The 26688-nt window shown below is 34.7% G+C and overlaps 1 protein-coding gene across 1 annotated transcript in view; it reads left to right on the top strand.

The window, feature by feature from the left end:
* The first annotated feature begins 2222 nt into the window (after positions 1-2222).
* Positions 2223-26688, top strand: part of LOC129234940 (zinc metalloproteinase-disintegrin-like MTP8) — a 129904-nt gene continuing 105438 nt past the window's right edge. Inside the window, exon 1 of the mRNA XM_054868753.1 lies at positions 2223-2307. Coding sequence (XP_054724728.1) covers positions 2223-2307 — 85 coding nt within the window. The remainder of the gene's footprint in view (positions 2308-26688) is intronic.

The following is a 26688-nucleotide window of genomic DNA, read 5'->3' as shown; positions in this document are numbered from 1 at the left end:
CGTGCTTTTTTTTTCAACATTTTCTTTGAAGTTTTTTGTTGCAATTTACGATTATCTTCTTTTTATCGGCTGAAATAATGTTTCGAAAGAACAGTGGTGCAAAAAATTGCTGGATAATCTGGAACCGAAATGACTTATTTTACATACTGGTGTGTTTCATTAAAACACTTCCTTTTACAAAATTTTAGGCTCGGGGACTGGGTCAGGGGTGGGGCCAATTTCTCCCTCCTGACCCCCTAAACGGCGGTCCTGATCGCTCAGTTTTCCAGAGTCAGGAATTGAGCATCTGTATTTTTATAAATGTGTGATTGTCCTCCTCGAACAAAATTCTCCCTGCTTGAGCATCGTGAATCTTCTTCAATGCCCCGCATTGTTTCGCGTCACAAGACCGAGGCAGATCCGAGGGCCGATGGGAGTTATCATCTTTTCCTCCACCATTTTTCTTTTTTTTTTTTCTCTCTCTCTCTTGGTTTCACTTTTTTTCCCCTTTGTCGAGCCTTGCACGCGAAAAAAAGAGTCAAACTGCATTGAGAATGATGAACAAGCCTTCACGAGACAATTCTGACGGAAACATGAATCCGAGGATCTGAAATGCGATGAGTGGCATCCATTCAGAGCCCTGCATTTCATCAAAGGTTATATTAGCAGAAGCACAAATTTCATGAACTCATTAAAAGTCAAACAATCGGGAAAAATGAATTTAAAAAAGCATATATAGTTGAACTCGCTTATAACGAGTCCTGATTTAACGAGAACCCGGATTTGACGAGGAAATCTGAATTACTTGGTTAGCGATAAATAATGAGAACAAGCGATGGCAGCACTTTTTTTCATTTGTGGAGTAAAGAAACATTTAAAAATCATATATGTGTGTCATGTGCTTATTGTGTATTCCTCAAAAAGGAAAGAGACATTCAAACAGTTCCAGGCGAAGTAACAAACATTTTTGGAACTGCGCAATGATTTGAAAGAAGAAGAAGAAAAAAAAAAAAACTATGAGGAATTTTTATGATTTTTTCAAGAACTTGTTTCTGACGAGCACTTGGTTATAACGAGCAGATATCGCGGCCCCCTATATAAGGCTCATTCAAGGGCGCCCATATGCAAAATTTAAAGGAGGGGGGCTCAAAAAATTTCCCCAATGGTTTAGCAGAATATTTCCCCATGGAAACTGATTTCAGTACATATTAGAGATATTAAATTTTTTTATACATTTTTGCAAAGAAAAAAAGCACTAAAAGCAAGAAAGTTCTCATTTCTAAGCAGGGGGTGGGGGTGCTAGAGCCTCCCTATATGGGCGCCCTTGTGCTCATTATGAGCCAGTTCGACTGTAGTTACCTGACTCATGATCCATGGGGTCTACGCTGGTCAGCAATTTTTACCAGGAAATCGCACCATAGTTTAATAATAACCAGTGGCAGGGGCTCCGGGTTTTGATCGGGGCGGGGGGGGGGGGATCAAGCACAGAGTGCGAAAGGGGGGGGGGGGGATCGAACAAAGCTAAACTTTCAAAACGTAACTTTGAAAAAATAAGCACCTTTATGCCGCAGTAGATCTCTTATCTGGAGGTCATGTTTAGGAAATAGATTTCCCCTTTTATTGTACGTTCTGTTTTTCACTGCTTATTGGTGATGCGGGGGGGGGGGGTTGCTGCATCCATAAATATTTTGGGGGGTTCTTGAGCACCGCAGAACCTTTGGAATCGGCGCCTCTGCTTGAAGAATTATGCACTTATTGGGATATTAATTCAGATTTTGAGCAGCAAATTAATTTTAAATGAATCTTAATTTAAAATTAAATTTAAAACTCTTAAAGATTTTGAGCCAAACATTTTCTAATTTTGATATTAATTAAAAATATGTGGGTTGAAGTGCAATTAATCCAGATAAACTAACATACAGCTCATTCTTTTCGTAAGTAATAAAAGAATTTCGTTGTCTACCAAATAAAATTTGTTAAACTTATAAGCTAGAAGTGCAGTCCAAAAGGTCAACGGAAAAACACTGTATGAATGAAATGATAAAAGAAGTCGGAGAAAGGCCATTGCCGAAAGGAATCCGAAACTGCCCAAGAGACGGAAAACTTGTTTCTCTGTTCTTTCTTCACTGGTTGTTTTTGTTTATTCCGCAGCAAAAAGCGCAGAGGATGTTGGGAGAGGGAGACATGCGAGAGCGCCCCCACGCGGTCGGGTACGGGCAGTGTAACTGAAGCCATTCTGGGCAATGGCTGCGCGCTGCTCCGTTGGATTACCTCTGCTCGTCTTGGGATGGATATTGTACGCTGACATTGTCGTGGGACTTAAAAAAGGTGAGCTCATCACATTCCTACGCTCATATGACGAAACCGTATCATGTAAACACTGCCGACGGTTCGCCTGTCAATTGGCACATGGTCAACGCCTAGAACACACCGCACAGCTCGACGAAAGAGAGGATTAAAATAAAGAGCGATCCGGTTGTTTAATTTCGTAGATCCAATTAGAACGTTCATCAAACGTTTGCGTCTCGAAAACCCTTCCAAATGGGACCCACCCTCAAATACAGGTACTATGTTGAAGGACATTCTTGTTTATGAGCTGCAATTTGGAGTAAAGCTGATTGACAACTTCATGGCTGAGTTTTTTTTTTTTGCTATAATCCAAATTTCTAGGGCTGTATTGGAATATGACTACAATGATTTGGTAGGAATGTTTTTATTTGAATGAAAAACTAATATTCTGATGATCGATCTCCTTTTTAGCATTACTTTACAAGATCAAACTAGCGGCAGTATCGTTAAGCTCTAGACTGCCGTTTAAAAAATAACAATCTTCCTTCTTACGAAGCAGAAAGTGATTTTTTCCCCACAACTCCCACCAGCCGCTAAAAGGTTCACGTTCGATAATTTGATTCCTTCTTTTGCCAGGAATAAAAATAAAGATAACTGATTCCTGATATTGAAAAGTTGGCGTTTACACTATCTTATCAGTATCAAGAGAAGCCCATTTACTCTAAAGTAGCCCTATTTTGGTAAATATTTACTTTTGAATTGTGTATTTGAATATACCTTTATTTAATAGGGGTATATTCACCTATTAAATAAGGGTATATTCAAATACACAATACCCTTAGTTGAATATACATTCATTTAGGCCGTATTTTCCTAGGCTTTATTCAAAGTTTAATCCTTTTTCTGTTGCTTAAATTCTAAAAATTGAGAAACTGTAGATAAATATTTTGATAGCTAGTTGTTTTAAAATTATTTTGTAAAAAAAAAAAAAGTTACATAAATTAGGTAGGTATTTTGCGATAGAACAAAAAAGAGTTATTTGATAAGGAATACATTTATTTACATTTTATTATTGTTTACAAAATTTTCAAATGTTTTGCTGTCATGATTTAGACTGAACTATAATTATTTTAGTTAATCATAAGTAAAAAAATGTTTAATTTAAGGAATCATGGAATTATGATTGTAGAAACTTCATAAAACTATATTCTGTTCTCCAATATTTCCCATTGTTAAGAATTTCATTGGAACAAATTTGTTTTGAGAATCAGTAGACATGTAAACAATCAGTGCTGTGATTATACAATCAGAAACACATGTACAAATGTTAGTGGTTTTTAAAATGCTTAAAGGGTAGAATAGGGGCTATACCTATTGGATTTTGATACACAAATACTATATAAGCCATTTATGAAAATGTTTAAAGAATAAAATATATGTTCAGCAGAAATGTTATTAAATAATAGCAATGTGTGCTTATATTCAGAAATGTTTTCTGTTTTAATAAAAAATAACTTTTACAGGATGCCTTTGCATCCAAAGCTCACTATTTTACATTAAAAAGGGGTTCCGTGAAACCACGAAACTTTGTGTACACAGTAATCTGTTAATTTATGCAATAAAATGTTGTTGATTTCCTTTTACTTCTCTGCATAAACGAATTTATTTGTTTGGTACATATTCATGGCTTATATAAAGTTACCTAGGCAGTAACCAATAAGTAGGGTCCTGTCACAACTCGTGATTGCAAAAAACATAATTTGAAATCAAAATATCAGAATTCAAATTAATTATTATTATTATTTTTTTTTGAATTCCTTTGGCTGTGAGCCCCTTAGTACTGCACCCTCGTCCCTGCACTATTTGGGTCTGCAGGTGCATAGATACGGGGATAGCATGCATCTTTATTGAATTTAAAAAACTAACCTTATAGGGTCATATGAAGGGGGAGGGAGCAGTAAACTTTGCAGTTAACTTGTGCTGACAGGATACGTATGTGATGATACTACCTTGAAAGTATTTGAATTTTGGTAGTATTTTTTTCAATACCTTAAGTCTTGCAAAGGAAAGTATTATGGACTTCAAAGAGAAAACCTGATTCTTTAATACTTTGGTAACTTTGACTGTCACATGTAACCACAAACTGTAAACACATTACATCTTCTATTATTGCACAAAGTACTCCAATAAGTCTCCATGATAACAGGTACAGGGCTCTCTGGCCTAGGGTGGCAGTATTGCTCAAGATACAAACCAGCTGTCAGGATGAAGGAGGAGATTGGTGGTCAAGAAATAAGATGCGCTCCGCATTTGACACTTTTAATGCAGACATGCACATCCTCCTCCAAAGAGCAATGGTTAACCCCCTTAAATCGTTTGGAGCACCCACCTAGAATCAGTGCCGGATCCAAAGGACTTTAATTCAAAAACAAAATAAAGTGGAGCTCTCTAATGTAATTGAGTATCTTCAGAAGTTTTGCACTTTTCGAGCTTCAATTTCAAAAAAAATAAAAAATAGCCGTGAAAGATTCCTTGAAGCCCATCCCTTTACCTAATCTTCCCTAAGTTATTCTACAATTGCGTTTTTTAAGACTCTAGTTCCAAAAAACTTATGAAACCTCCCCTTATCCGAACATCACAAAAAAAATCGTAAACTGTTTTTGGAGCTTTAATATCAACATTTCCCGGGGGAGGGTTTTGAACCTCATGCCTCTGCCTAATGTCTTTAAAGAGGGCTTTCAATATTGTGTTTTTAAGACTTTAATTCCGAAAAATTCCTTGGATGAGCACCCGAGCCCAATCCAATCCCCTATCATCAATGAAGATTAGAGACATACCGAGTACTTGGTAACTACTCGGTACTCGGCCAAATTCTGATCAGATACTCGGTCAATACCGAGTAGTTGCAAAAAGTTGAATGATGTCCAAGACAGATACTAAAATTTATAAAAAAAAGAGCAAACATTATATTCTGCAATTATTTACAATTAAAATTTATAAGTCAAATTTAAATTTTGAGATAAATGAAGTTTGTAATGCTTCAATGGAATAAATCTTTATTTTAATGTCCCCAAAGTTAATAAAACTTATTTATTAAAAATTATGCAAAAAAGGTAAGTATAGAAAATATGGAATTTTTATATTAAGAATGAATTTTTGCTACAAACAAAAATTAGTTATAAAAAATATAAAAATACCTTTGCTTAAAAAATGAAAGGAAATAAAACAATGTTAAAAGCACAGGGCAGGAACACTGCAGACACGTATTTGGTGTTACAAGGAATTTCTTTTTCAATGCACAAAATTGGAGCTCGTGGATTTAAAGACAAAACTCGGATTTTTTTGTCGTATGTCTTTACATTCTTTAACTCACATGTTATGCACTGAAAAAGACGTTCCTTGTAATGGGGGGTCAGAAACACGTGTCTGCAGTGTTCCTGCACATTTGTTTTATCTGTTTTTAAAAATTATTTATGTTGACTAGAACTGTAATTGATTGGTATACAGTGAAACCCCTCCTAACGGACATCCCTCTTATGCGGACAATTTTTAATTCCCCAGTTCCAATGCGAATAACATTATTAACCCCTGTCCTGCGGACACCTCTCTATTGCGGACAAAAAAAAAAATTGTCCTGTTAGTGTCTGCATTAGAGGGATTTCACTGTAATTTGTTTTAATTCCAACTTGATAAATCATACTTTTTATTTATTTTTAATTTTAAAAATATTTTTTTTTTGTAAAATTTTTGACACAAACAAAATAGTTTATATAATGCGGAATTAAATTTCAGCAGGAATTTAGTTTTAAAAACTATTATATGGACAAGGAGGTCTATACTACTATTCCAATAAGTTCAAAATTCATCACATGTGTGTCAGTGGTTCTTCTTAAAACATAATTGGTACTTGGTAACTCGGCCGAGTAGTGAAAAGCCGAGTACTCGGTAACTCGGTACTCGGCCAAGTACTCGGTACTCGGCCGAGTACTCGGCTACTCGGCCAAAGTGCTACTCGGTACGTCTTTAATGAAGATCCTCTAACATTGCATTTTGAAGCTCCAAAAGTTGTGTAACAGCTTCTGATCCTATCCCTTCTAAAGGCCTGTTCACATATCTGACGTCCGTCCCGTCCATCACGTTCTTTTCCTCCCTAAGCAGGTTTTCTTTGCTGGTTGCCATGACAGCAAGCCATCTTGGACGGGACCCGTTTCGATCAAAAGAACCTTGATATCTGACGGTCGTCAAAAGTAGGACAGCATTTCATTGGTTCCTGCCAAGCAACGTTCTCTTTTCTCTGGTGGGTGATTTCAGCCACGTGATTGATGTGAGGCGACCGTATGTGAATGCTACTCTGTTTTCGTCGGCAGTCCGTCACGTCAAAAAACAGGATGGACGGGACGGATGGCCGATAAGTGAACTGTCCTTAACACCCCCAAAGATGGCCAACAATCGTGTTTTCGAACAATTTCTGGTGGAAAGTTCTGAAATCCGTTCTTTTCCCCAATGTCATAAAAAAAGGCCTACAACAATGTTTTAAAGACGTTTTCTCATCTTTCAACATCATTCAAAGATCATTTAAAACTGCGTTTTTGGAACTTCTACATCAAAACATGTCTGGGAAAAAGTTCTGAACCCCATGTCTTCTGCTTCATCATCAAAGGTGGGCTACAATTGCGTTTTTAGGACTTTAATTCCGAGGATTTTTGCACGGGAAAGCACCCGCGCAAAAACTTGTATTAAGCATCATTAAAGATCTCTAAAATTGCATTGAGCTCTAATGTCAAAAAGCAATTGGGGAAAATTCCTGAATTTCATCCAGAAATTTTCCTCAATCAAGCCATCTTTGCTGGCTTGAAATTAAAGCCACAAAAGATGGCAAACAATTGTGTTTTTGAAAATATACCCTCAAATATCAGAATTTTTCTAGAGAGGAACCTCCAAACCTCCCTTTCTCCTATTAAATACAGAAAAGCATCTAAAAATACGTTCCTTTCAAAACATTTTGGGGGAGAGCCCGCAAACACCTATTTATGCGTGATATTAAGCAGCTCTATCAACAAACAAATCCATAACTATTGAAATTTTATTTACGAATGCAATTTTTCTATTTCATTATGTTCAGAACAAAAACTGGTAAAAAGAGATGCCATCTTGATACTGTAACATTTCTTTCATATGAAGAAAGTATAATTGATAACTCTTAATGGCTACTAAAAATACCTCATGCGAATCAAACGAATCAAAAGTTGAGATGTTTAATTTGGATAATGGATCTAAAGTATGATTTGAAATTTTTCCTTTTTTTTTCAATTTTTTATTCTTCGTACTGGAAAAACTTTCAACTGTCATTCAAACTCTTTGAATCAATCATATACATTATTCAAAAAAAGAAAAAAAAAACCTAAAAAACCCCATTATGCTTCAGTTTTTATTTTTTTTTAATTTTTTTTTTAATTAGTCCCCCCCCCCCATAATGAATTAGTAATTCGCCCCTCCCAAAAGGATCGTTTGGATCAGTCACAGCCAAGAATGAGACCCTAAAAAGGGCTAAGACCTCCCAAAATGTGCCATTATCCCTCACATGGGCAGCCTTTTTTTTTTGCCATTGCTATCTAATAGTGAAATTTCATCTTAATTTGAGAGAAACATCATTGTTGAAAAACTACTTACCAGAACGGAAAACCATTTAGCTCACCAAGTGTTCATGTAATTCGGGTAAGAAAGGATTTTGTTTTCTATTGTAAACTGACAATATTCCAACTATTGTCCAGTTCTAGTGAAAAAATATTTGACCTTGGACGCCTTCATATATGTTTCAATTGAAAGAGGTGAAATTTTCAGATTCGCATACTTCTAGCAATTTTTATTGCCTGCACAAATTCATAATTGTCAAAAAAAAAAAAAAAATTAGTAGTTATTCTTACTCTTTTTCTACAAATGGAATCATTTAAACTTCAGCCGATCAAAAATCAATTAATTCGAGTGAGACTATATTTGATCTTTGGTGTGTGGCTGTGATCCCAACAATCGATCATCTTGTGCACTTATACTTGGCTAAAGAGGCAGTGTATGAGTGTTGTTGGAAACTTACAGTTTACTGTTTAAAGTGGAGCCCAGTAGTCCACTAGGATCAGGGTTGTCCTGTTTTGTCCACCCTGGAAAAAACCGTCCCGGACAAAATGTCATTTCGTCCATTTTGTCCTTTTTTTCAGTAAACTGAAAGTTTATAGTTAAATATTTGAAGTTTGAAAATAATAAATGACTATATAGATTCTTCCTATTCAAGTACTATTTTAATATAAAAATAGCATACATAAATACAAGGTTGCTATTTTGTCCACTTTTTCATAAAATGTCCGGGACGCCGGAAGAAACTGGACAAAACGGAGGAAAAGGAAAATAAACTGATTATACATACATTAATTTATTGTTATAGTGTTAAAATATTAGTATATTATCCTAATACATTTTCTATTATGAATTAATCATCTAATTAAAATAGAATCATTAGCTTTAGAATTTCATAAATCTAAAAAATTTTAATTACACATTGCTGAAGCTAATTTTTGATCATAATTTACTTAAAAATAATAAAATTAACAATGTGAATAAGCTATTGGGCATGATTAGACTATTACATACAATTAGTGATGTGGATCGGGTTAATACCGAGCAAGTAGGTAAATATTTTTTGGGAGTTTACCCAAGGCCTGGGTAAATACCCGAAATGTATGTAAATATCCAGTTGATATCAACGAAAATCTCATTTACAAGCTTATGAAAGAGTAGAAGTAGGTCTTCTTGTTTGTTCCATGTTTATGTTCTTCCCAGGTTTTCCTCTTGCAATCGAGTTCATTTGTCTTTTCTTGTTGTTTTAATTTGTTCTAATAACTGTGATGCACGAAATAACTTTCATTTTAATTAACTCTAAAATTTTTGAGGTAAATTATAATGCTGTATAGAGACATGAATTGACATAAATTACGGAAAAAAAGCTCTTCAAATGCCCTTAAAAAATATTTTCTTTGCTAAATGGCACAATTTTGGACATACCAGAACGTTAACTGAGCAAATGTACCATTAAAAAAAATTTTTTTTAATTATTTCCATACGTTTCAAAAAAAAAAAAAATTAATGGCATGAATCTTACAGTGAATAATTTTTTGTTAATATTTTACACAAATAACAAAAGTAAAGACAGATTATTTACTTTGTAAACGATTTTAGAAAAAAGTAAGTTTGAAATTTGATGCATGTCCAAAAGTTACGATTTTTACAATGCTATTATTTGAGATTTAAGTATATGATGTTTTCGTTTTAAAGGTATTTATCGATCCTCAGAATCAGTTTTTAATTGTTTAAAAGTGTTTTCATAAGCTTTTATGCAGTATCTTAGAAGAAAAATAATTTTTCTTAAACATACATGTGAGATGTCCAAATGGCGTTACGATCTTGACGCCGATAATTCTGTCCGTTTATTTATAATTTTTTTATAATCCACTGTCTTCTAACATCAATAAAAAATATTATTATGATGTTATCTTCTTTAATCCATTGGTATTTTGCATAATTAATACGTTACACATTGAACAATACATAAATTACAGTAGAAACATGGCTGGTTATGATCGAACGAAAGCCATTTTGCGCGAAAATTGCCAAGCAAACCTCCGTTGGCGACAACACAGTATATGATAAGCTAAAGGTTACCAGAGGGGGATTCCAGTTTGACAAATGTAGTTAATCGTCAGCTGCACCAGTTTTGGCGACTTTATCACCTGCGCTAGCAATTTTTTTTCCCGCCGCTTTTATTATTTTAGATTTTTTTTTCTCTTCCTTCTTTTGGAAACATAATTTAACGATCTCCAAATAGAAATACGAATTTCTTTTTTCAATAATTTTTTTTAGGCATCGTTTTAATTCTTATGACATTAGAAAAAATATTCATTATTAAAACTGATGTCACTTTTTGCATTCTTTCTTAAAGCATATTTTGTTTATTTTTCCTTTAAAAATATATATGTCGTATTTATTTGTCTCTATTTTTATTCCTTATTTGTCCCAATAAATCAAACTACAAGTTTGTATAATTATTTCCATGAAGCTTTTTTCTACCTTTCATCAACTTCTTCAAAATCATTCCAAAATTTTATTATATGTAAAGAGCAGTATGTATAGCCATTCAAGTACTTCATTAATATCCTCTTTATCATTAAATTGCAAAATTCAAAAAGTAGTAAATAAAATTTTCATTGGAAAAGTTAAAAATCAGATTAACAGTTGTCAAAAATGGTGAAACTTACATTATGATGATGTCCAAAATCCGTTACCTACAGGACAACAATGTCCAAAATCTGTTACCTACAGACTGCTAATTTAATTTGCTAATTAACAGTTTTTACAAATACCTGCTGTCTTTTCATGTTCATATATTGTGTTCTAGGTATGCATATTATAGAATAAAAGAAAAATTGATATCAAATTCGAAAATTTTTGAAATTGCTCAAAGTTAACTTTTTTGTTCCCATCTTTTGAGAACTGCCGAGAAACGAACACATCAACTGTGCATTTTAAGATGTTTATACGTGATGTGGAGGTTTATTGCCCATAATAAATGCATTTATAAAGTTAAAAAGTAGAAATAAAAAGTTTTTAAACGTTGGAGTTTCTCAAAACATTAAAAAAAGAAAAACTACTTGTTATTAATAAAGGCAATGTTGACATGAAGTGAAATCTGTTTTTGTAATACAAATACAAATAAGATGATCAGCAACATGCTCTGAACCCAGCTAGGTTGTTCCTAGTCCCTGTGATGATGTTGTTATACAGTGCTTTTGGTAAAATATATTATATATGAAGGTTCATTTGAGATATTATTAGGTTCGGTAGAATGGAAAACACTGCCGTTACTATTATTATTAAGCTTTTATTTTCATGTATCAACTATATATGTATATGTTATTCCAAATGATACTCAGCCCACTAAAAGGCACTTAATTATTCAAATACTAATGAAAGGCACATTTTCTATAAATATACTAACAAGAATGCCTTACCTCAATTTTCTCTCGAGGCATATGGGCAGCATCTCAAACACCTGTACTGTGTTCTTTCTACACCCACTATCTTTCTTCTCCCTTCATCCCTTCTCCTTTCGAACCTTTCCCCCGGAACCCAGATAAGTTCCTCGCCAATTCGCCTCCTCCGCAGTAAAACAAAACCATGCCAAAAGCGCCAACACACGCACATTTTTACTGCATGCAAGGCCAAAAATATGTAAACATGTAATGTCAGCATTACAGTCCCCAATGGATTATGTAGATTAATGGCCATTTTAAAGCTATCTACCCCCCCTGCTCATTATAACCTCTTCCCGTACACTGTTCTGCATACCCACAACAGTACAAAAGTAGTAATTTGTATGACATTAACACGTCCATAAAAACATGCAGAGTAAATAAATATTTTACTACGGGATGACATCAATAAAAACTCAAAAAATATAACAGTAAAATATTTTTGGTCTATTAATCTTCGTTTTGTATGTATGTATCCAAGCATTTCTTTTGACTTTTCCATTAAATTTAATTTCTGCTATTGTAATCTATAATAATGTAATCATGTCCAATAACTTATTCACATTGTTAAATTTTATTACTTTTAAGTAAATTATGATCTAAAATTAGTTGCACCTATGTGTAATTAAAAATTTGTTTGGATTTATTAAATTCTAAAGTTAACAATCATTCTATTATAATTAAATGATTAATTCATAATACATAATGTTTTTGAATTATATACTAATTTTATTACACCATAACAATAAATTTATGTGTAGATAATCAGTTGATTTTTCATTTTGTCCATTTCGTCCAGTTTTGTCCAACTTCTTCCTGCGTCCCGGATTTTTTACAAAAAAGTGGACAAAATAGCAACCCTGACTAGGATACGCTAGAGGCTATAGGCTATACTATTCAATAGCATTAATTCCCATATCAACTGGGCCCTTTGCTCTAGTAGTGGATTTCTAAATGTGCTAGCTAGGATGCAGCCTATGGCTGCAAATTGTTATAAAAAGCAAGTTTTCGATGGCAGCAAATTTTCTCTCTTGATGCACTTTTGCAATAGACGTAAAATGGACGGAAATTTGCTCTCGTCTGTAATTAGCAAGGTGTTTTAGTCTGTAGGTAGCAATTAGTTTCGATTAGTTCAGCCTATAGGGGACAAACTTTTAACTCTACTCTATTTGCAATGCCATTGGACAGCATCTTCATCAACAAAGACTATGCCACTGTACTCTCTTAAAAAATGATTTTTTTAAAGCAGATTTAAACTTTTTACGTGTTTATTAGTTTTTCAAATAAGAATTTACTTTCAGATGAAAATTTGCTGCTGCAATATAGTCGTTTTCTCATTGATAGTTTCGAGATTGATTTAAAAATTTGAATGCAGTGGCCGCCGCTTATATGAATCACGGTTGTTCTAAACAGTTTAGATTCTATAAAGTTGGATTTTGTTCTGTTTTTAACAATTTGATTCTTTAAAGCGGATGATTCAATTAAGCACTGATTCAATTAACTGGCGTCCACTGTATCAATTCGAATTTTCTCAGTTTCTTGCATAATTTATTAATCTAAACATTAGTAAGTTTTTTTTTTTTATTTCGAAAGTTATGTCTGCTACAAAATACTTGGTATTTAGTATTAAAAATGAGTAAAATATAGCACCTTGTCTGCTACAATATTCTTTCGAAAAAGTACCCTTTCAATTGAACAAAAGTGTTCTTTTCTCAGGAAACACCCCCCGTCCTCCCCCCCTTTTTTAAATCTGGACGAGACATTAAAACTTAACCGGTTTTTTAAAATAGCACTTTAAGAAAAAATGCAAACACCTATATTGTTTAAATGTTACTGTATTGTTATTGGCAATGTTTTTCAAACTGAACTGAAATCATCATAATCAACAATATGAAAATTTATAACCTTGTAATTTTTCTGTATATTGAGTTGCACAAAAAAAAAAAAAAAAAAAAAAAAAGGCATTTTCTAAGCTGTTTAAATGCTGGGAGGAATATACTGGGTGTCTGATAAGTCCTTGACACATTTTTAAAATTCATAGAAAAGCAACAAATTATCGTATGAACGTTGCGCCATTATACTTCACAGGTTCAAGAATGTTTTTAATGACATTGTAAAAAAAAAAGAAAAAAAGAAGAAAGTGTAGTTGCAAGGCAATCGCTGTATCGTCACAGTTTGAAAAACATACGCCATGTGAGGTGTTTAATTATTTGGAATCTGAAGGTATTATGGTGCAAACCGCATGGTCATACAACAATTTGTTGCTCTTAGAATTGTTTTATTAATTTTGGTTAAGAATATTTAGAATGTGTAGACTTGTCAGACAACCTGTATATTAACCAGGACAAGGAATTAAATGATTGTATTATTGGTGCAGTGGTTATCAATTTTGTCGGATGCTGAATACTATAGGTGCGACATCGATGTTTTCCAAGCATCGATATTTTTATTATATTGATATTTTTAGAGTCGATGTTTTTCCTTATTACGCCTATGCAAATACACCTTATAGTCCTGAATCTGACAGCACTTCTGTAGGAAAGTTTGTGTAGGGAGAATTTTGTTTTCAAAAGTCTTTAGTAGGTGTCCTAGAAAGTATTTTGGACTCGGGTGGACAACGACCACCTGGTCCATTCTCCTGCTATGACATCATCAAAGATGGGCGGCCGCTTGCTCTTATAAATATTCAGCACTTCTGTAGAAGGTTCGTCTAGGCAGAATTTTTTATCAAACATGTTTAGTATGTGTCCTAGAAAATATTTTGGAATTGAGCGGACATCCGCCTCCTGGTGTGTTTTCCGGCTATGACGTCATCAAAGATGGCGGCCGCGCCCTAATAAATGCTCATATCTATTTTAATACTTCACCGATTCGCATGAAACTTGCACGTTTTTTACTATTTTGTCTGACGCTATGTTTTTTTTTTATTAAGTGGTTTTAAATGTCCCCTAAAAATAATTGAAATCAATTTTTAAATTGTTTTTTTTTTTTTTCATATTCAACCATCAACAGCTGATGGGTACTGCTCAAAAATGGTATTGAAGCAGTTGTTTGTGTGAAAAATATTAATTTACCGTTTTTACTTAGTGGGACTAACTAATCAACCAGAACATTTGTTATTCGCTCCCTTTTAGGCGACGCCCACAATAGCAATAGAACGCTTTGTTTTGAAAATAAATTGCGGGGTCAACAAACTTGAAAAATTGTACTTCAAATATAGATTATTACGATTTTATTTAGGGGCCCAAAGCCAGATTTTTCGGGTGGACTGAAAATTTGAAGTTACGCTACTGTCCTCCGTAGTCATCACCTATTGATTCTATCAATTATTGTAGTGTAAACACGAGCAGCATTTCTCTTGAATGTGAGGAGGTATTGTTTTTCGTTTCGTCCGTAGTTTTGACACACAAATAAAAACCCAATAAATCATATTGTTGGTTCACGGCACCAGCCACGCATGAGATGCCTTATTTTACATCGTTTTGGAAGATTATTTCAGCCCAAAACGAAAACGAATTGTTTTTTAACCATAAAACAAATTTTATTTAAAATACCGTTCTTAAAACGCGGATTTCGCAAGTAATGTCCCTTTATGCGAAGAAGTGGCACGTTTAAGAAGGGTTTTCGCTTTTATATCCAAGTCCCGCCGTGAAGTGTGCCGATTCTTCCTTTGCATTTTACGCGCCATTCTGATTTTGTACATGAACATTCGAAGCTACATTAAGCCACATTTGAGGCTGATTTATGGCATCTAAAATTTTCCCAAGCATTGAATCAGGACAATCGAGGAATGACAGGAACACGGGCACCATCTCGTGAATTATGTATTCCGAGGTTCCGGCCCTCCGGTTAGTCACGACACTCAAATGATTTGGTATAGTTTTATCGTTTGAATCTGACTTTAAATTTTTAAAAGTAGTTTTGAAAATAAAAATATCCCACGAAACAAGGTAAAGTGAGTATTGGCATGAGATTCTTCCACAGAACCTCGATTTTCCACCCTGGCATTATTAAAACTAACCTTCAAAACTCTCAACAAATGGTAATGTCGTGGTGACACGTGAAATAACTGTTGCCAGTTCCTGTAAAATGCACCATGCCTGAAACTGACGAGAAATTGCGGAAGCTGAAGTGTTATCCCACAATTTTTATGAAAAGATGGGGTGAGAAATGAAAATCTAGTAAAATTGATAACCACTGCATTTTCTATTTAACTTGTTATGTTATTCTCATTAAGCAGGGGAAAAAATAAAAAGAGAAACCTTGCTTGGTTTATTTAGTTATTCTTAAAGCTTTTCTGTTGGCAAGGGCAGATTCAGCATCTGGTTTTGGAAAAGTTCTTATCGGAGAGGGGAATTGAAGTGCAAATTTTGGGTTCAAATAGGGGGTCTGAGGCAATTTTTTCAAAATATATCTCCCCAAAATGCAGCTTTAGTCAATATTTGGTCGCTTTACTGGGGTCATAACCATTGAGAAGAGATTAAATCGTGGGAGTGAAAACTTCCATTCGTGAAGCAAAGATCCCAAGTCATGTGATAGATTTTTTTTGGCAGAAATCAGGTTTCTTTCGCTAGTTCGAACGCAAAACGTATCAATCATTCGCAGTTGTTGAGTCACGTGACCTGGAGTTTTTGCCTCAGCTTTTGCTAAACCATTGATTGGACTTGCTCCCTCCATTTACTAATTCCCGCTCAAAGATCAAAGCACCACGAAACCCCTCTGGATCCACGCCTGTCTATTGGCACATTAGTTTTGTAGACATTTCACTCTGTCCACGAACCTGTCTGCCTGTCTCATGTGAGGCCTCGTGGCACAATATTTATATCATTATGCACAGATTAATTAAATATTATTTCACAAGAAACAACTCCAAAGGTTAAAAATGTATTTATTCACAAATAGATTGAAAAAGAACTTTATTGGTCCGGTATCTTCTGTTATAGTTTGAAATTAAACACTCTTTCGGAAAGAAATAAATTTCAGTAAGAAAAAGTGACAGAAGCTTGTTCTACGTCATTTGCGTGATGCTGTGTTCTGGTCGAATGCGCTTCAATTTCACTCGCATATCGCTGGAGGAGAAGCTATCGTGGGATACAGTTCTGATTACATTTGAAGTTTTGTGGAACGCGGGCACGAATCAACTTGGAGCTTCAAAGTTGTTATTTTAATATGTTGTTAAATGTTGCTAACCGCCCTGGCTCCTCTTCAAGAGCCGGGAAGCTCTTTGAGAACGATAATCGAATTTGAGCCCCAGAGCAAGTCTTCAAAGCAGAACCTCTTGGCGTCCCAGTATGCCACGAATCTTTATAAATTAATTAATAGGCAAGCCGCTTTCTTTCGGTACCTCTGTTTGTGAATCTATATTCTTCATTCTTTTTTTGTTCAGTAGCTATTGTCGAGTTTTAGTGTCATCAAAAAATTTTTTTGAAATCAAACGCTAATTAACAGAGATATTAATTAAAAGCGCATTTTCGTCCTAAATGGCTTTTTCTACGCCAATGGATGGTCCAGTTTTTTCGAATTTGATACGGTTGGAAAGGTTTTAAAAAAATACTTCAAACGAAGAAGTTGTCAGGGCGCCCAAGATTCAATAACATAAATCCACTAGAAAAAGTTATAAGCGTCTTTTGGTTAGCGAAACTCATAATTTCTAAGTTTGACTCTTTTTTATTGTTGAAAGCTTGGAACATTAAGTTATAATTGATTTTTTAAACCGCTCTTTCTACATGAGAAATGTATTTTAGTGCTTCAAGTTTGGTATGGTTAGAAAGATCGTAAAAAATAATTTTAAACACGTTTAACCTCGTTTTACGGTTCGAAAATGCGATCCCGCTAAATTTACTAGAAAAAAAAACTAGAAGCAATTATAAGAAAGCCAAAATTCATTTCATTTGCTTTTTTATAGCATGAAGAAATTGCCGGATAATATTATGTGTTGCCATTTCTCGCTTGAGTGTTTAGTTTTTCCTTTGAATACGTAAACAAATAGTAATTAAATATCTATTTGCACAGGGTTGTTACAAAGCAGGGTGCTGTCCAAGAATGAAGTCACGCTTTAAAGTGGGGTTCATGAAATTGTAACAGTTTGTGATAAGAGGGAGGAAAGAAATGACAGAGAGAGACATACAGTAAGCAAAATGTGACATCGCGCGTTTAGGAGGGAAGGGGTCAAATATGTCGGAAAAAAAAAGTGACATTAGCTATGCACAGCCCTTAACCAGAAAAAAAAAATCACGAAGACAAACTTTTTTAAACTGTACTATCATTGCGACGTCCAGTATTTTCCATCTAACATCGAAATCGATTCATTTGACTATTTGAAATCTTATACCTCTAATGGCAAAGATCAAGGTAACTTAATTAATGATAGTCGACTTGAAGTTTTTTTGTACAGAAGTTCTACATATAAACTGAGTTTTGCGGTATCATTTCATTCGGGAAGATTTCGATAATTGGGAAATTGGCGATCTTGATTCATTGGAGTTAATTTTTTTGGCATCAATGCCAGCGCGAGAAATGTTTTCCCTTTGCATACGTAAACAAAGGATAGAGAAATATACATTTGCATACGGTTATTACAAGGAAACATGGTATCCAAAATGAAATTATTCACACCAAAAATTGACAACCACGCCAACTTGCCCATAATCGAAGTATCCCCTTTCATTCATCTTGAGATTTACCTACAAAAAGCTTTGGTTATACTGTGTTTTTTTTTTTTTTTTTTTTTTTGCACAAAAGCTTTGTTAACAGGTTATGCGTCACATACAGAAAGCAAAATTGGAATAAATTATAACTATTTGGTATCAGGCTTGTTTGGTTTAAACCACGTTGGTTTATACCGTGGTTTAAACCACTGCTTAAACCAAATGATTTTTTTCAAAAATGTTTTTTTTTTTTGTAGACTTGATCGTTTTCCCCCAAATGATTTCATGAATTTTACATATTATTGCAAAGAGTAAAATCTAATTGATGACAATGATTATAATACGAGGGCAAGGTTATTAAATAAACCCATACCTCACTTGAGTTTTTTAAAATTCATTTATAAAGAAAATCCTAACCAGTGGCGTAGCTAGACCCGACTTTCGGGGGGGGGGGGTTTACTTCTTTTATATATATATATATATATATATATATATATATATATGTATAATCGCTTGGAATTTTTTCCTTTTCTTTTTTTTTCTTTCACTTCTCTCTTCTTTTTTCTCTTTTTTTTGAGACTAACTTTTCGGGGGGGGTTTTGTCCCCAAACCCCCCCCTTAACTACGCCCCTGATCCTAACCTCATAACATATAAGTTTTACTGAGGAATTCAGAAACTATTTCTGTGTGAATTTCAAAGCAGTTGCTGATTTGTTTTTAAAGCCATGATACAGTTGAGATAACGTGTTGATACTACATGGCGTTTCCATTTAAAATCGTGGTTTTTCCAAGAAACTACCATATTGATTTCTTTCATTTTGCATTTTTTATAAACTGAAACAGAAATCTATTATTTCGCCAATAGGTTCCTCGATCAAAATGACTCGTTTAGGTGCTCCTACACATTAAAAAAAAAAAAAAAAAGTGTTAATTATTGATTCCATCAAAGAAGAATCAGTGGACGAATCGCAGTAATACGGTCCCTTGAATTCGAAACCAGTGAGTTAAATGTATTCTGCAACTCTGGGCCTCTGACTCCAGTAACACTTCTTTAGCCAACAAAAATGTTATTCAAAATATGTTGTGTGTGTTTTGTGTTCTATTTAATTAACTGCGTAAAAAAATGCATAAGAGCGGTCAATTAAAAAGTAATAAATAAAATAGTGAAATTAATTCATCCTTTTGGGGGGCACGCCCCCTCCCCTAAAATTCGCTACTGCAAGGATTTATATTTCGTTATGAGAGTTTTCCAATTTGCTTAAAATATAAACAGAAGAATTAATAAATTTTGCCCATAACCCTGTGTGTGTTTAAGTATTTTAAAGTTTTTACCATTTTAACTAGTACCAAGTATTTTCTTGTTCACAACTTCCATTCTATTGAGGCGTTTATGGAGAACTTTATCGCTGCGCCTTTTTCTTCAGAATCATTTTCAATGTCTTATTATGGAATACGATATCAATGTCACTTAAAAATTCTCTGATGCTGTGCCTCAAGCTCTTGGCATGGGTTAGAAAGTTTTTTGAAGACCTTCATTTTGTATCCACCCCTGTGTGAGTCGAATGAACATTTGTTTTTTAATGTAACATTTTGTGTTTGATTTAACAAGACTTGAATTTAAGCATTTTTATGACTTAAAACGTATTCTGTATCAGATTGCTTTAATGAATGGGGTTGTTTTAAAATTTTAGAGTTGAATATGCTGCATCTAATTTGTTATTCGAATTCTCGTCTTTTCGTTTTCCCCATTATCCTTCAAACGTGACAATCTGCTGCCTTCCGCAGCAGTGGCAGGCCATTGTCTCCCTATTGTCTGGGTTTCAAAATCCCATTTGTCTTCAGAACACCAGACCTTTACCGCATTGGAAGAGTTGCAGATAGAGCTGGCCCAGCTTCCGAGGTTTGTTTCCATTCCATCCAAGGTCAAGGTGGTTAAAAGCCGTGGCATGTCCGCATCTTTTACGTATCTCTGTTCCGCCGTAAATCTTGTTCTGCTGTCGGAAACGAAACAAACGCGTGGCTATGATTCATCTATCTTTATGTGGAACGGAATCAGATCGTTTTTAAGAGGTAACAGTTAAATCTGCGACTGTTCAGTCATCAATAGGCAATTGTTTTATAACTGTCCACTGATTTCTTTCTTTCTTTTTTTTTGGAACTTGGAGTTCTTTGCAATGTAATGGACTTCCCTAACAGACAAATATTCTTTATGATCACAAGCACACGAGCCTTTTTTGTGTGTGTGCAACTTTTAAAAAAATACATAAATAATATTTACAGTATTAATTTCACCAATTAAATGTTTCTGTGTAGCTCAAAGTTCTCCCAGTTGAATTGTTTAAAATGCCGGGAAAAAAAGCAGTTGCACCTGGCATTGTTCCATACTGTTAGCGCGCATTCACGATTCACCTGACGATTTGACCTTCGGTCAGACATCCAAGTCCTCTTCAACCAATGAAATAGCTTCAATCTGCTCTTCAGGTGTCTAACGAGTCAAATAAAGCCTTTTAGGTGAAAGCCTATGGTGAATACGAGCGCTACTCATTTTCGACAAAAAAAAAAAAAAAATCTGTGGGTTTGGAAGACCGATATTACCGAGTTTAAGATGAACAACATCTGATGTCTAGTCTCTAGTCAGATATCATTGTCACGTCTTGTGCATCCATCGAGATGAGTTGGAACCTCAGAGGAAATATTCTAGTCGAGAGACTACTCTCAATTACCGTGAGAAATGCTTTGTAGACATGTCACTTTCTTCATTATCACGTGATAGACCTTCGCATTCCCACTGTTTCATGGCAATCACAGGTTTATGTGAACCCGAGTTGTACAACATATTTCGCTCTAATAGCGAGGAATAGTACTCTACCCAGGGATCGTAAAATCATGATATGTATATATATCTTTATACATTAATAGGCAAGCCGGTTTCTTTCGGTACCGATTTCTCCTCTGTTAATCGTTTGTGAACCGATTTCCTTCATTCTTTTTTTGTTCGGTAGCTATTGCCGAGTTTTAGTGTCATTAATAAATCTTTTTTGAAATCGAACGCTAATTAGCGGAGATATTAATAAAAAAGCTCATTTTCGTCCTAAATGGCTCTTTCTACGCGAACGGATTGTCCAATATTTTCGAATTTGATATGGTTGGAAAGTTCTTTAAAAAATACTCCTAAAGAAAAAATTATCAGGGCGCCCAAGGTCCAACAACCTAAATCCACTAGAAAAAAAGTTATAAGCGTTTTTTAGCTAGCGATACTCAAAAATTTTATCTCTTTTCCATTGTTGAAATTCATTGTTGGAAGCGTGAAACATTAAGTTTTAATTCGTTTTTAAACCGCTTTTTCTACACGAAAACTGCATTTTATTAATGCTTCGAGCTTGGTATGGTTGGAAAGCTCGCGAAGAATACTTTGAAACACGTTTTACCCGGTTTTACCGCGCGAAAATGGAAACTCGCTAAGATGACTAGAAAATGAACTAGAAGCAATTAAACATTAGTAAAAATTCATTTTTATTTGCTTTTTACATATAGTTAGAGTGAAGAAATTGCTGGATAATATTGTGGTGTTGCCAATTCTCGCTTGAGCATAAAGAAATGAAATACTTGCATATTTGTTTTTATTATTGAGGCTTTTTGGGTAACTACGGGCATTTAAAAATATTTTCATTTTGATTATGTTTTCTCGATTTTAATATTTCAATAAATCATTTTCCGGAGTGAGGGAGTACTTTCAATTTTCTCCTATACTTTTTCGACAAATTCTATTTCTGAAAAAAAAAAAGAAAAAGAAACAGCTCCCAATAATGTTTTGCTATCACTGCAAACAGATATCAAGGTGAAGCTTTTGATAAAATTGGTGTATTATTACGACTTCCAGTGCCTTTGCATGAACTGGACAATTATATGTTGCCGCGAGTAGAATTCATTCATTTGACTGCTGAAAATTTTATATATTTCTAACAGCAACGGTGATGCCTACTTTTACAAAGAACATTGTTTGTACAAAAGTTTTACGTATTGAAGGAGTTTCGCGGTATCATTTCATTCAGGAAGACTTCCAAAATTGTGAAATTGGCTAACTTTATCCATTGGTGTCAAGTTTTTGGCATTAAATAAACTTACTTAATATTCCCTTTCAGCCATTTATTTTGAGATTAACAGACAAAAAGTAAAATTGGAATAAATTATTACTGTTTGGTATTGTTTGTACATATAAAAATTATGTTTGCCCCGGTATGCAGTAAACATGAGTAAGAGTAGAAATAAAAATGTTTCAAATAGTTAAATTCTTCAAGTTTTCTCAAACATTCATTTATGAATATGGCCGAATTTCGACCACTGGGCGAACACTAGTATATTTTAATGTTAGATATTTTGATACATATCCGATATTTGCGATAGAAATGCGATGTTATTGTTGATACATAATTTCTGACAAAATATAAGCACTGTAATGAGCATTCCCTTTTAAATCCTTTTCCGGATAAATTTTTCCTACAGCAAAATTTATTTCATACTTTCTCCGAAAATATCAATAATATCATATTTTCAGTAAGTTACCGCCCTATAGCCAGGGCCTAACGCAGAACTACATAAAATACACCGCCAGCTCAGCCATTCCATCCGAGGACTGCTGTTTCGTGCATATTAGCACTCATCAGCCCGGAATAGGAAGTGACTGAGCTGGAGGTGGAAAACCTCTTAAATCAGATTAAAAAAAAAAAAAAACTTAAATCTTAACATATTTTTTAAAGTTGGATATTTATCTTGATGTGTATCAACGAGACCTGATTATCATTCCATTGAATTTCGGCGGTAAGATAAAATATCCCATGGCATTCAACCAAAAATTTGTCTCTCTTTGGGGACTGAAATAAAAACCCTAAAATTTCTCTACTTGGAGTCTGATCGACGCTTCGAGCAGCTCGCTCTTGAGTTTAAAGTGGTAATAATAGTATAGGAGAAGTAAAATCCAAGATTGGTAATCAAAAAATAAATAAATTTGCGCGGGGATACGCGAAACTAAAATGAAGCATCCAGCATGCACAGACTGGTTGTCCTGCACATCAATTTCTATGAGTTGAAGGAGAGATGTGTTGTAACTCCGAAACAGGAGCGCATTTATTGGTTTGTGGAGGCCTGTCGCTATGCATTTTTGGGGGCTTCTTTGTCTATTACAGAGCTATGTAAAACATTTACATGTGCATTTTCTGAATCCTCTCCGGGGTCGTATGGTCTTGCGGTCTCCCTCGCAATTGCGACATAGTAAATCCGCCGCTGCTTCGAAACACGTGAGAACGACTTTCATTTCAATCTCTTTCATTATGTTGTTTCTCTGCATCATTACATTGTTTCCATGCATGTAAAGTAGAAAAATTAGGAAGGTGCAGATGGTATGTGAAGGGCGATACCAGTGGCGTATATGTGGAAGTCGTTCTGCCTGCTGCACGCATGAACTCCCCCTCCTTGCCTGGTGGCGGTGATGCGTGAGAAGCATTCCCTAGTGAGGCAATCAGCTGATGTCACGGATTATACGTTCACTGGGACAGCTTCGACCCCGTATTGCAGAAGAAAATATGAATGCATTCCTTTTTCTTTTGAGTCAGTATAAGAGTGTGTTTGATTTTATCCCTAGGGTTTATCCTCAATTTCCCCATATCTGCAGGGGGTTAAGAGATTGTTTTCAACCTTTTGTTTTGCGCGCAGCATATTGAGGAATCAATTGGGAGTGGAAAGGCTGCGACAACCCTATGATTGGTTCACTTTTGCTTGGGCAACCCATTGGTTTTGAAATATTTTTAACTGTATATTTTTTTAATGAATCTTATGTGGAAACTCGATGAGGGTAAATTACTTATTTTTGGGCGCCTTTTAAGCCTCTGGGGTAGGGGACCGGAAAAGATAGGCGACCTTACTTCAACATTTTCTTTACATTTTTTTACTCTTCCTTTATTACACCAAATTTGTAAACTTGATGAGGGTAACTTTCACATTTTCGGGCTCCTTTTAGCCCCTCAACCCTGATTAGTTCGTACGCAATAGGTAAGCAACCTTACTTAAGCGTTTCGTTTACAACTTTTACTCTTTATTTATGATAACAATTTTTGGAAACTCAACGAGGGTAAATTACTCCTTTTGGGGCACTTTTTAGCTTCTGGCAACCCTGATTAGGGATCGGAAAAAGGTAGACAAGTTTTATTTACGGCTTTTACTCTTCATTTATGACAACAACTTCTGGAAACTCGGTGAGGGGTTAATTATCTCCCTCTTTGAGCACCTTTTAGCTCCTGAAAACCCCGATTAGGTATTAAGGAGCCGAAAAAAAAAGGCAACCCTTCTTAAGCGTTTTATTTCCATCTTTTACTCTTCATTTATGATAACGATTTTCGGAAACTCGATGAGGGTAAATTACTTATTTTAGGCACCTTTCAACCCCTGGCTACCCTGATTAGTTCACGTGAAAGAGGTAGAATTTCCTACTTCGCGTTTTTTACAACTTTTACTCTTCATCTATGATAACAATTTTTGGAAACTCTATGAGGGTAAGTCAAGCCTAGTGGGATCTTAGACTATTATGGGATAACAGAAAGTGTTCATAAAATCGAGAGTTCATAAGCTCCAATCGCATTGTTTCAGTAAAAGACATTTAGTGACTGGTAAGTCTTGTAAACTAACGACTATTTCTAACGAGGTTCGTAAAATCGTGCTTCTGCCATAATAATAAATCAATGAATCCAACAATTCTTTTTACATACGACTAAAATGGTCCAGAAATGATTAATCAAAGAGTAGAGTAGGGTTGTTGAGAAATATTTATTTTGTATAAATAATTTTCATTCTTTCATTTTGTGTCATTCAAAATAATTTATCACCGAAATAGAATGTAAGATACAATCACAGCTTCATCAAACAATTAGCCGAAGATTCTTCATCGCGTTGCACTGCAAGGCATGTGGATGACATAGGAAAATGGGTATGTGGATGACGAAACGCAATTACGGTGTTCTCAGCAAGTCGCGTTTCAATCTTTATTGGCTCAATTTCTCTCCACTGTGCATCATTAAAGTTTTTTATATTTTTTTATTTTATTTTTTGTGTCACGTTAAAAACACTTTCATTGAAACTAATGTCAAACTTGTTTGAAGTCAGAAAATATTTGAAGAATAACGAAATGCAACATGTCTGAAAGAACAAGCTAACATGATTCTTCGTGATAAATTTTACTGCTTTCTGAAATGTCTTCAACACACATACGCACAGTAGACAGTCACCCTCAGAGATTCCTACGTTTACCAATTGCTTGGTTTATTGATTTTAAATGCTCAGACAAATCTGTGCAAATGGATTCCCGAGGAACTTTATTTAAATATATATATAAATACATATAAAGAATACACTATTGTCAGTAATGATTATCTGTTACAGTTTTGACTCGTTAGCGAACGTAAAACACTAGTAATTTAACACCAATGTATGCAACAATTTATACGAAAACAATACGTAGCAGTAACAGGAAATATCCAACGTTGTTTAGCACAAATACACAGATTTCAGAATACACGTGTTTCGGGGTTTCAAGGAACCCCTTTGAAAAAGGGTCAGAGAAAAAACTTTCTTATGGGACAGAAGTTACCATCACTTTTAAACACTTTAACGCAGCTATTACCAGTTCTGAATTCTTAGAGTTATAATTTTCACCGTAGTAATGTATAGGTTTTCCCTTTTGTTTAAGAATTGGAGCCTTGAAATAGACTGCAAGTTCTGGCACCAGACTACTTACCAGTGTCGAACTCTTCCAATAGCTTTGACTTCTTCCTCACATTCCAGTTATCTTCTACCATCTTGTAGTGATCTTCCAAAAATCATCCTCTACGCAGAAAAATTGATCTTATGAAATGTGTACAAATAAGTTAGTTTTTTTGAGCAATTCCATACGTACTAGTTACTAATACGTACTAATATTTAATTACCTTGCTAGAAAATTGACGCAAATGTTATTATAATTTTCAATTAAAGTACAAAAACATCAACATCGAAAAAACATCAAAAGTAAAATATCGATGTTTCCAAAACATCGACATTGATGTCGCACCACTACCCCACCAGGACATATATGTCCTGCAGATATTTCCAAAAGACCGCATGAGATAAATAAGCTTCTAATTTATTAGAATGCATGTCCCACCTGTTTTCTGTGTTAGTACACTGATATTTTAGTGTAACTTTTTGCCGATCCGTACCGAATTTACTTATTTTATTTAACCTAGTAAAGCCCTAATTACACTGTAAAAAAAAAAAAAAAACTAACGTTGAAAGGGTTTGTTCGAATGTGGAAAACGCTTTTGTTTTCTCTGCCTTTGGGATCGCATTGCCTGAGTCATAGAGTTTCCATGACAACTGGACTCGCGAGGCCGATTAACCTTGGCAACATCACCTAGTTATCCTTCTTACGTTAAGACAGCGAAACGTGAAATAATTTGATCTTATTCCAGCCCAGCCATCCCCGTCATTTAGCCATCAAATTCATTAACCATCAATCTCTCACAGATATGCTAATCCAAGTCCAAGAGTGAAAATCGGTCTGAATTTCAAGTCTTCAACTGATTACAAGATGAATGCGAAATGAGTGAGTTGCGATTTTGAAAGAAAATTTCTGCGAACTGTGACGTTTTCCTGAAAACCACTTTATCGTC

This window comes from Uloborus diversus, chromosome 1 (assembly GCF_026930045.1).
Source record: "Uloborus diversus isolate 005 chromosome 1, Udiv.v.3.1, whole genome shotgun sequence".
NCBI classification, from domain to species: Eukaryota; Metazoa; Arthropoda; class Arachnida; order Araneae; family Uloboridae; genus Uloborus; species Uloborus diversus.
Note: the sequence above shows the minus strand (reverse complement) of the source record. Positions and strands in the feature narration are given on the sequence as shown.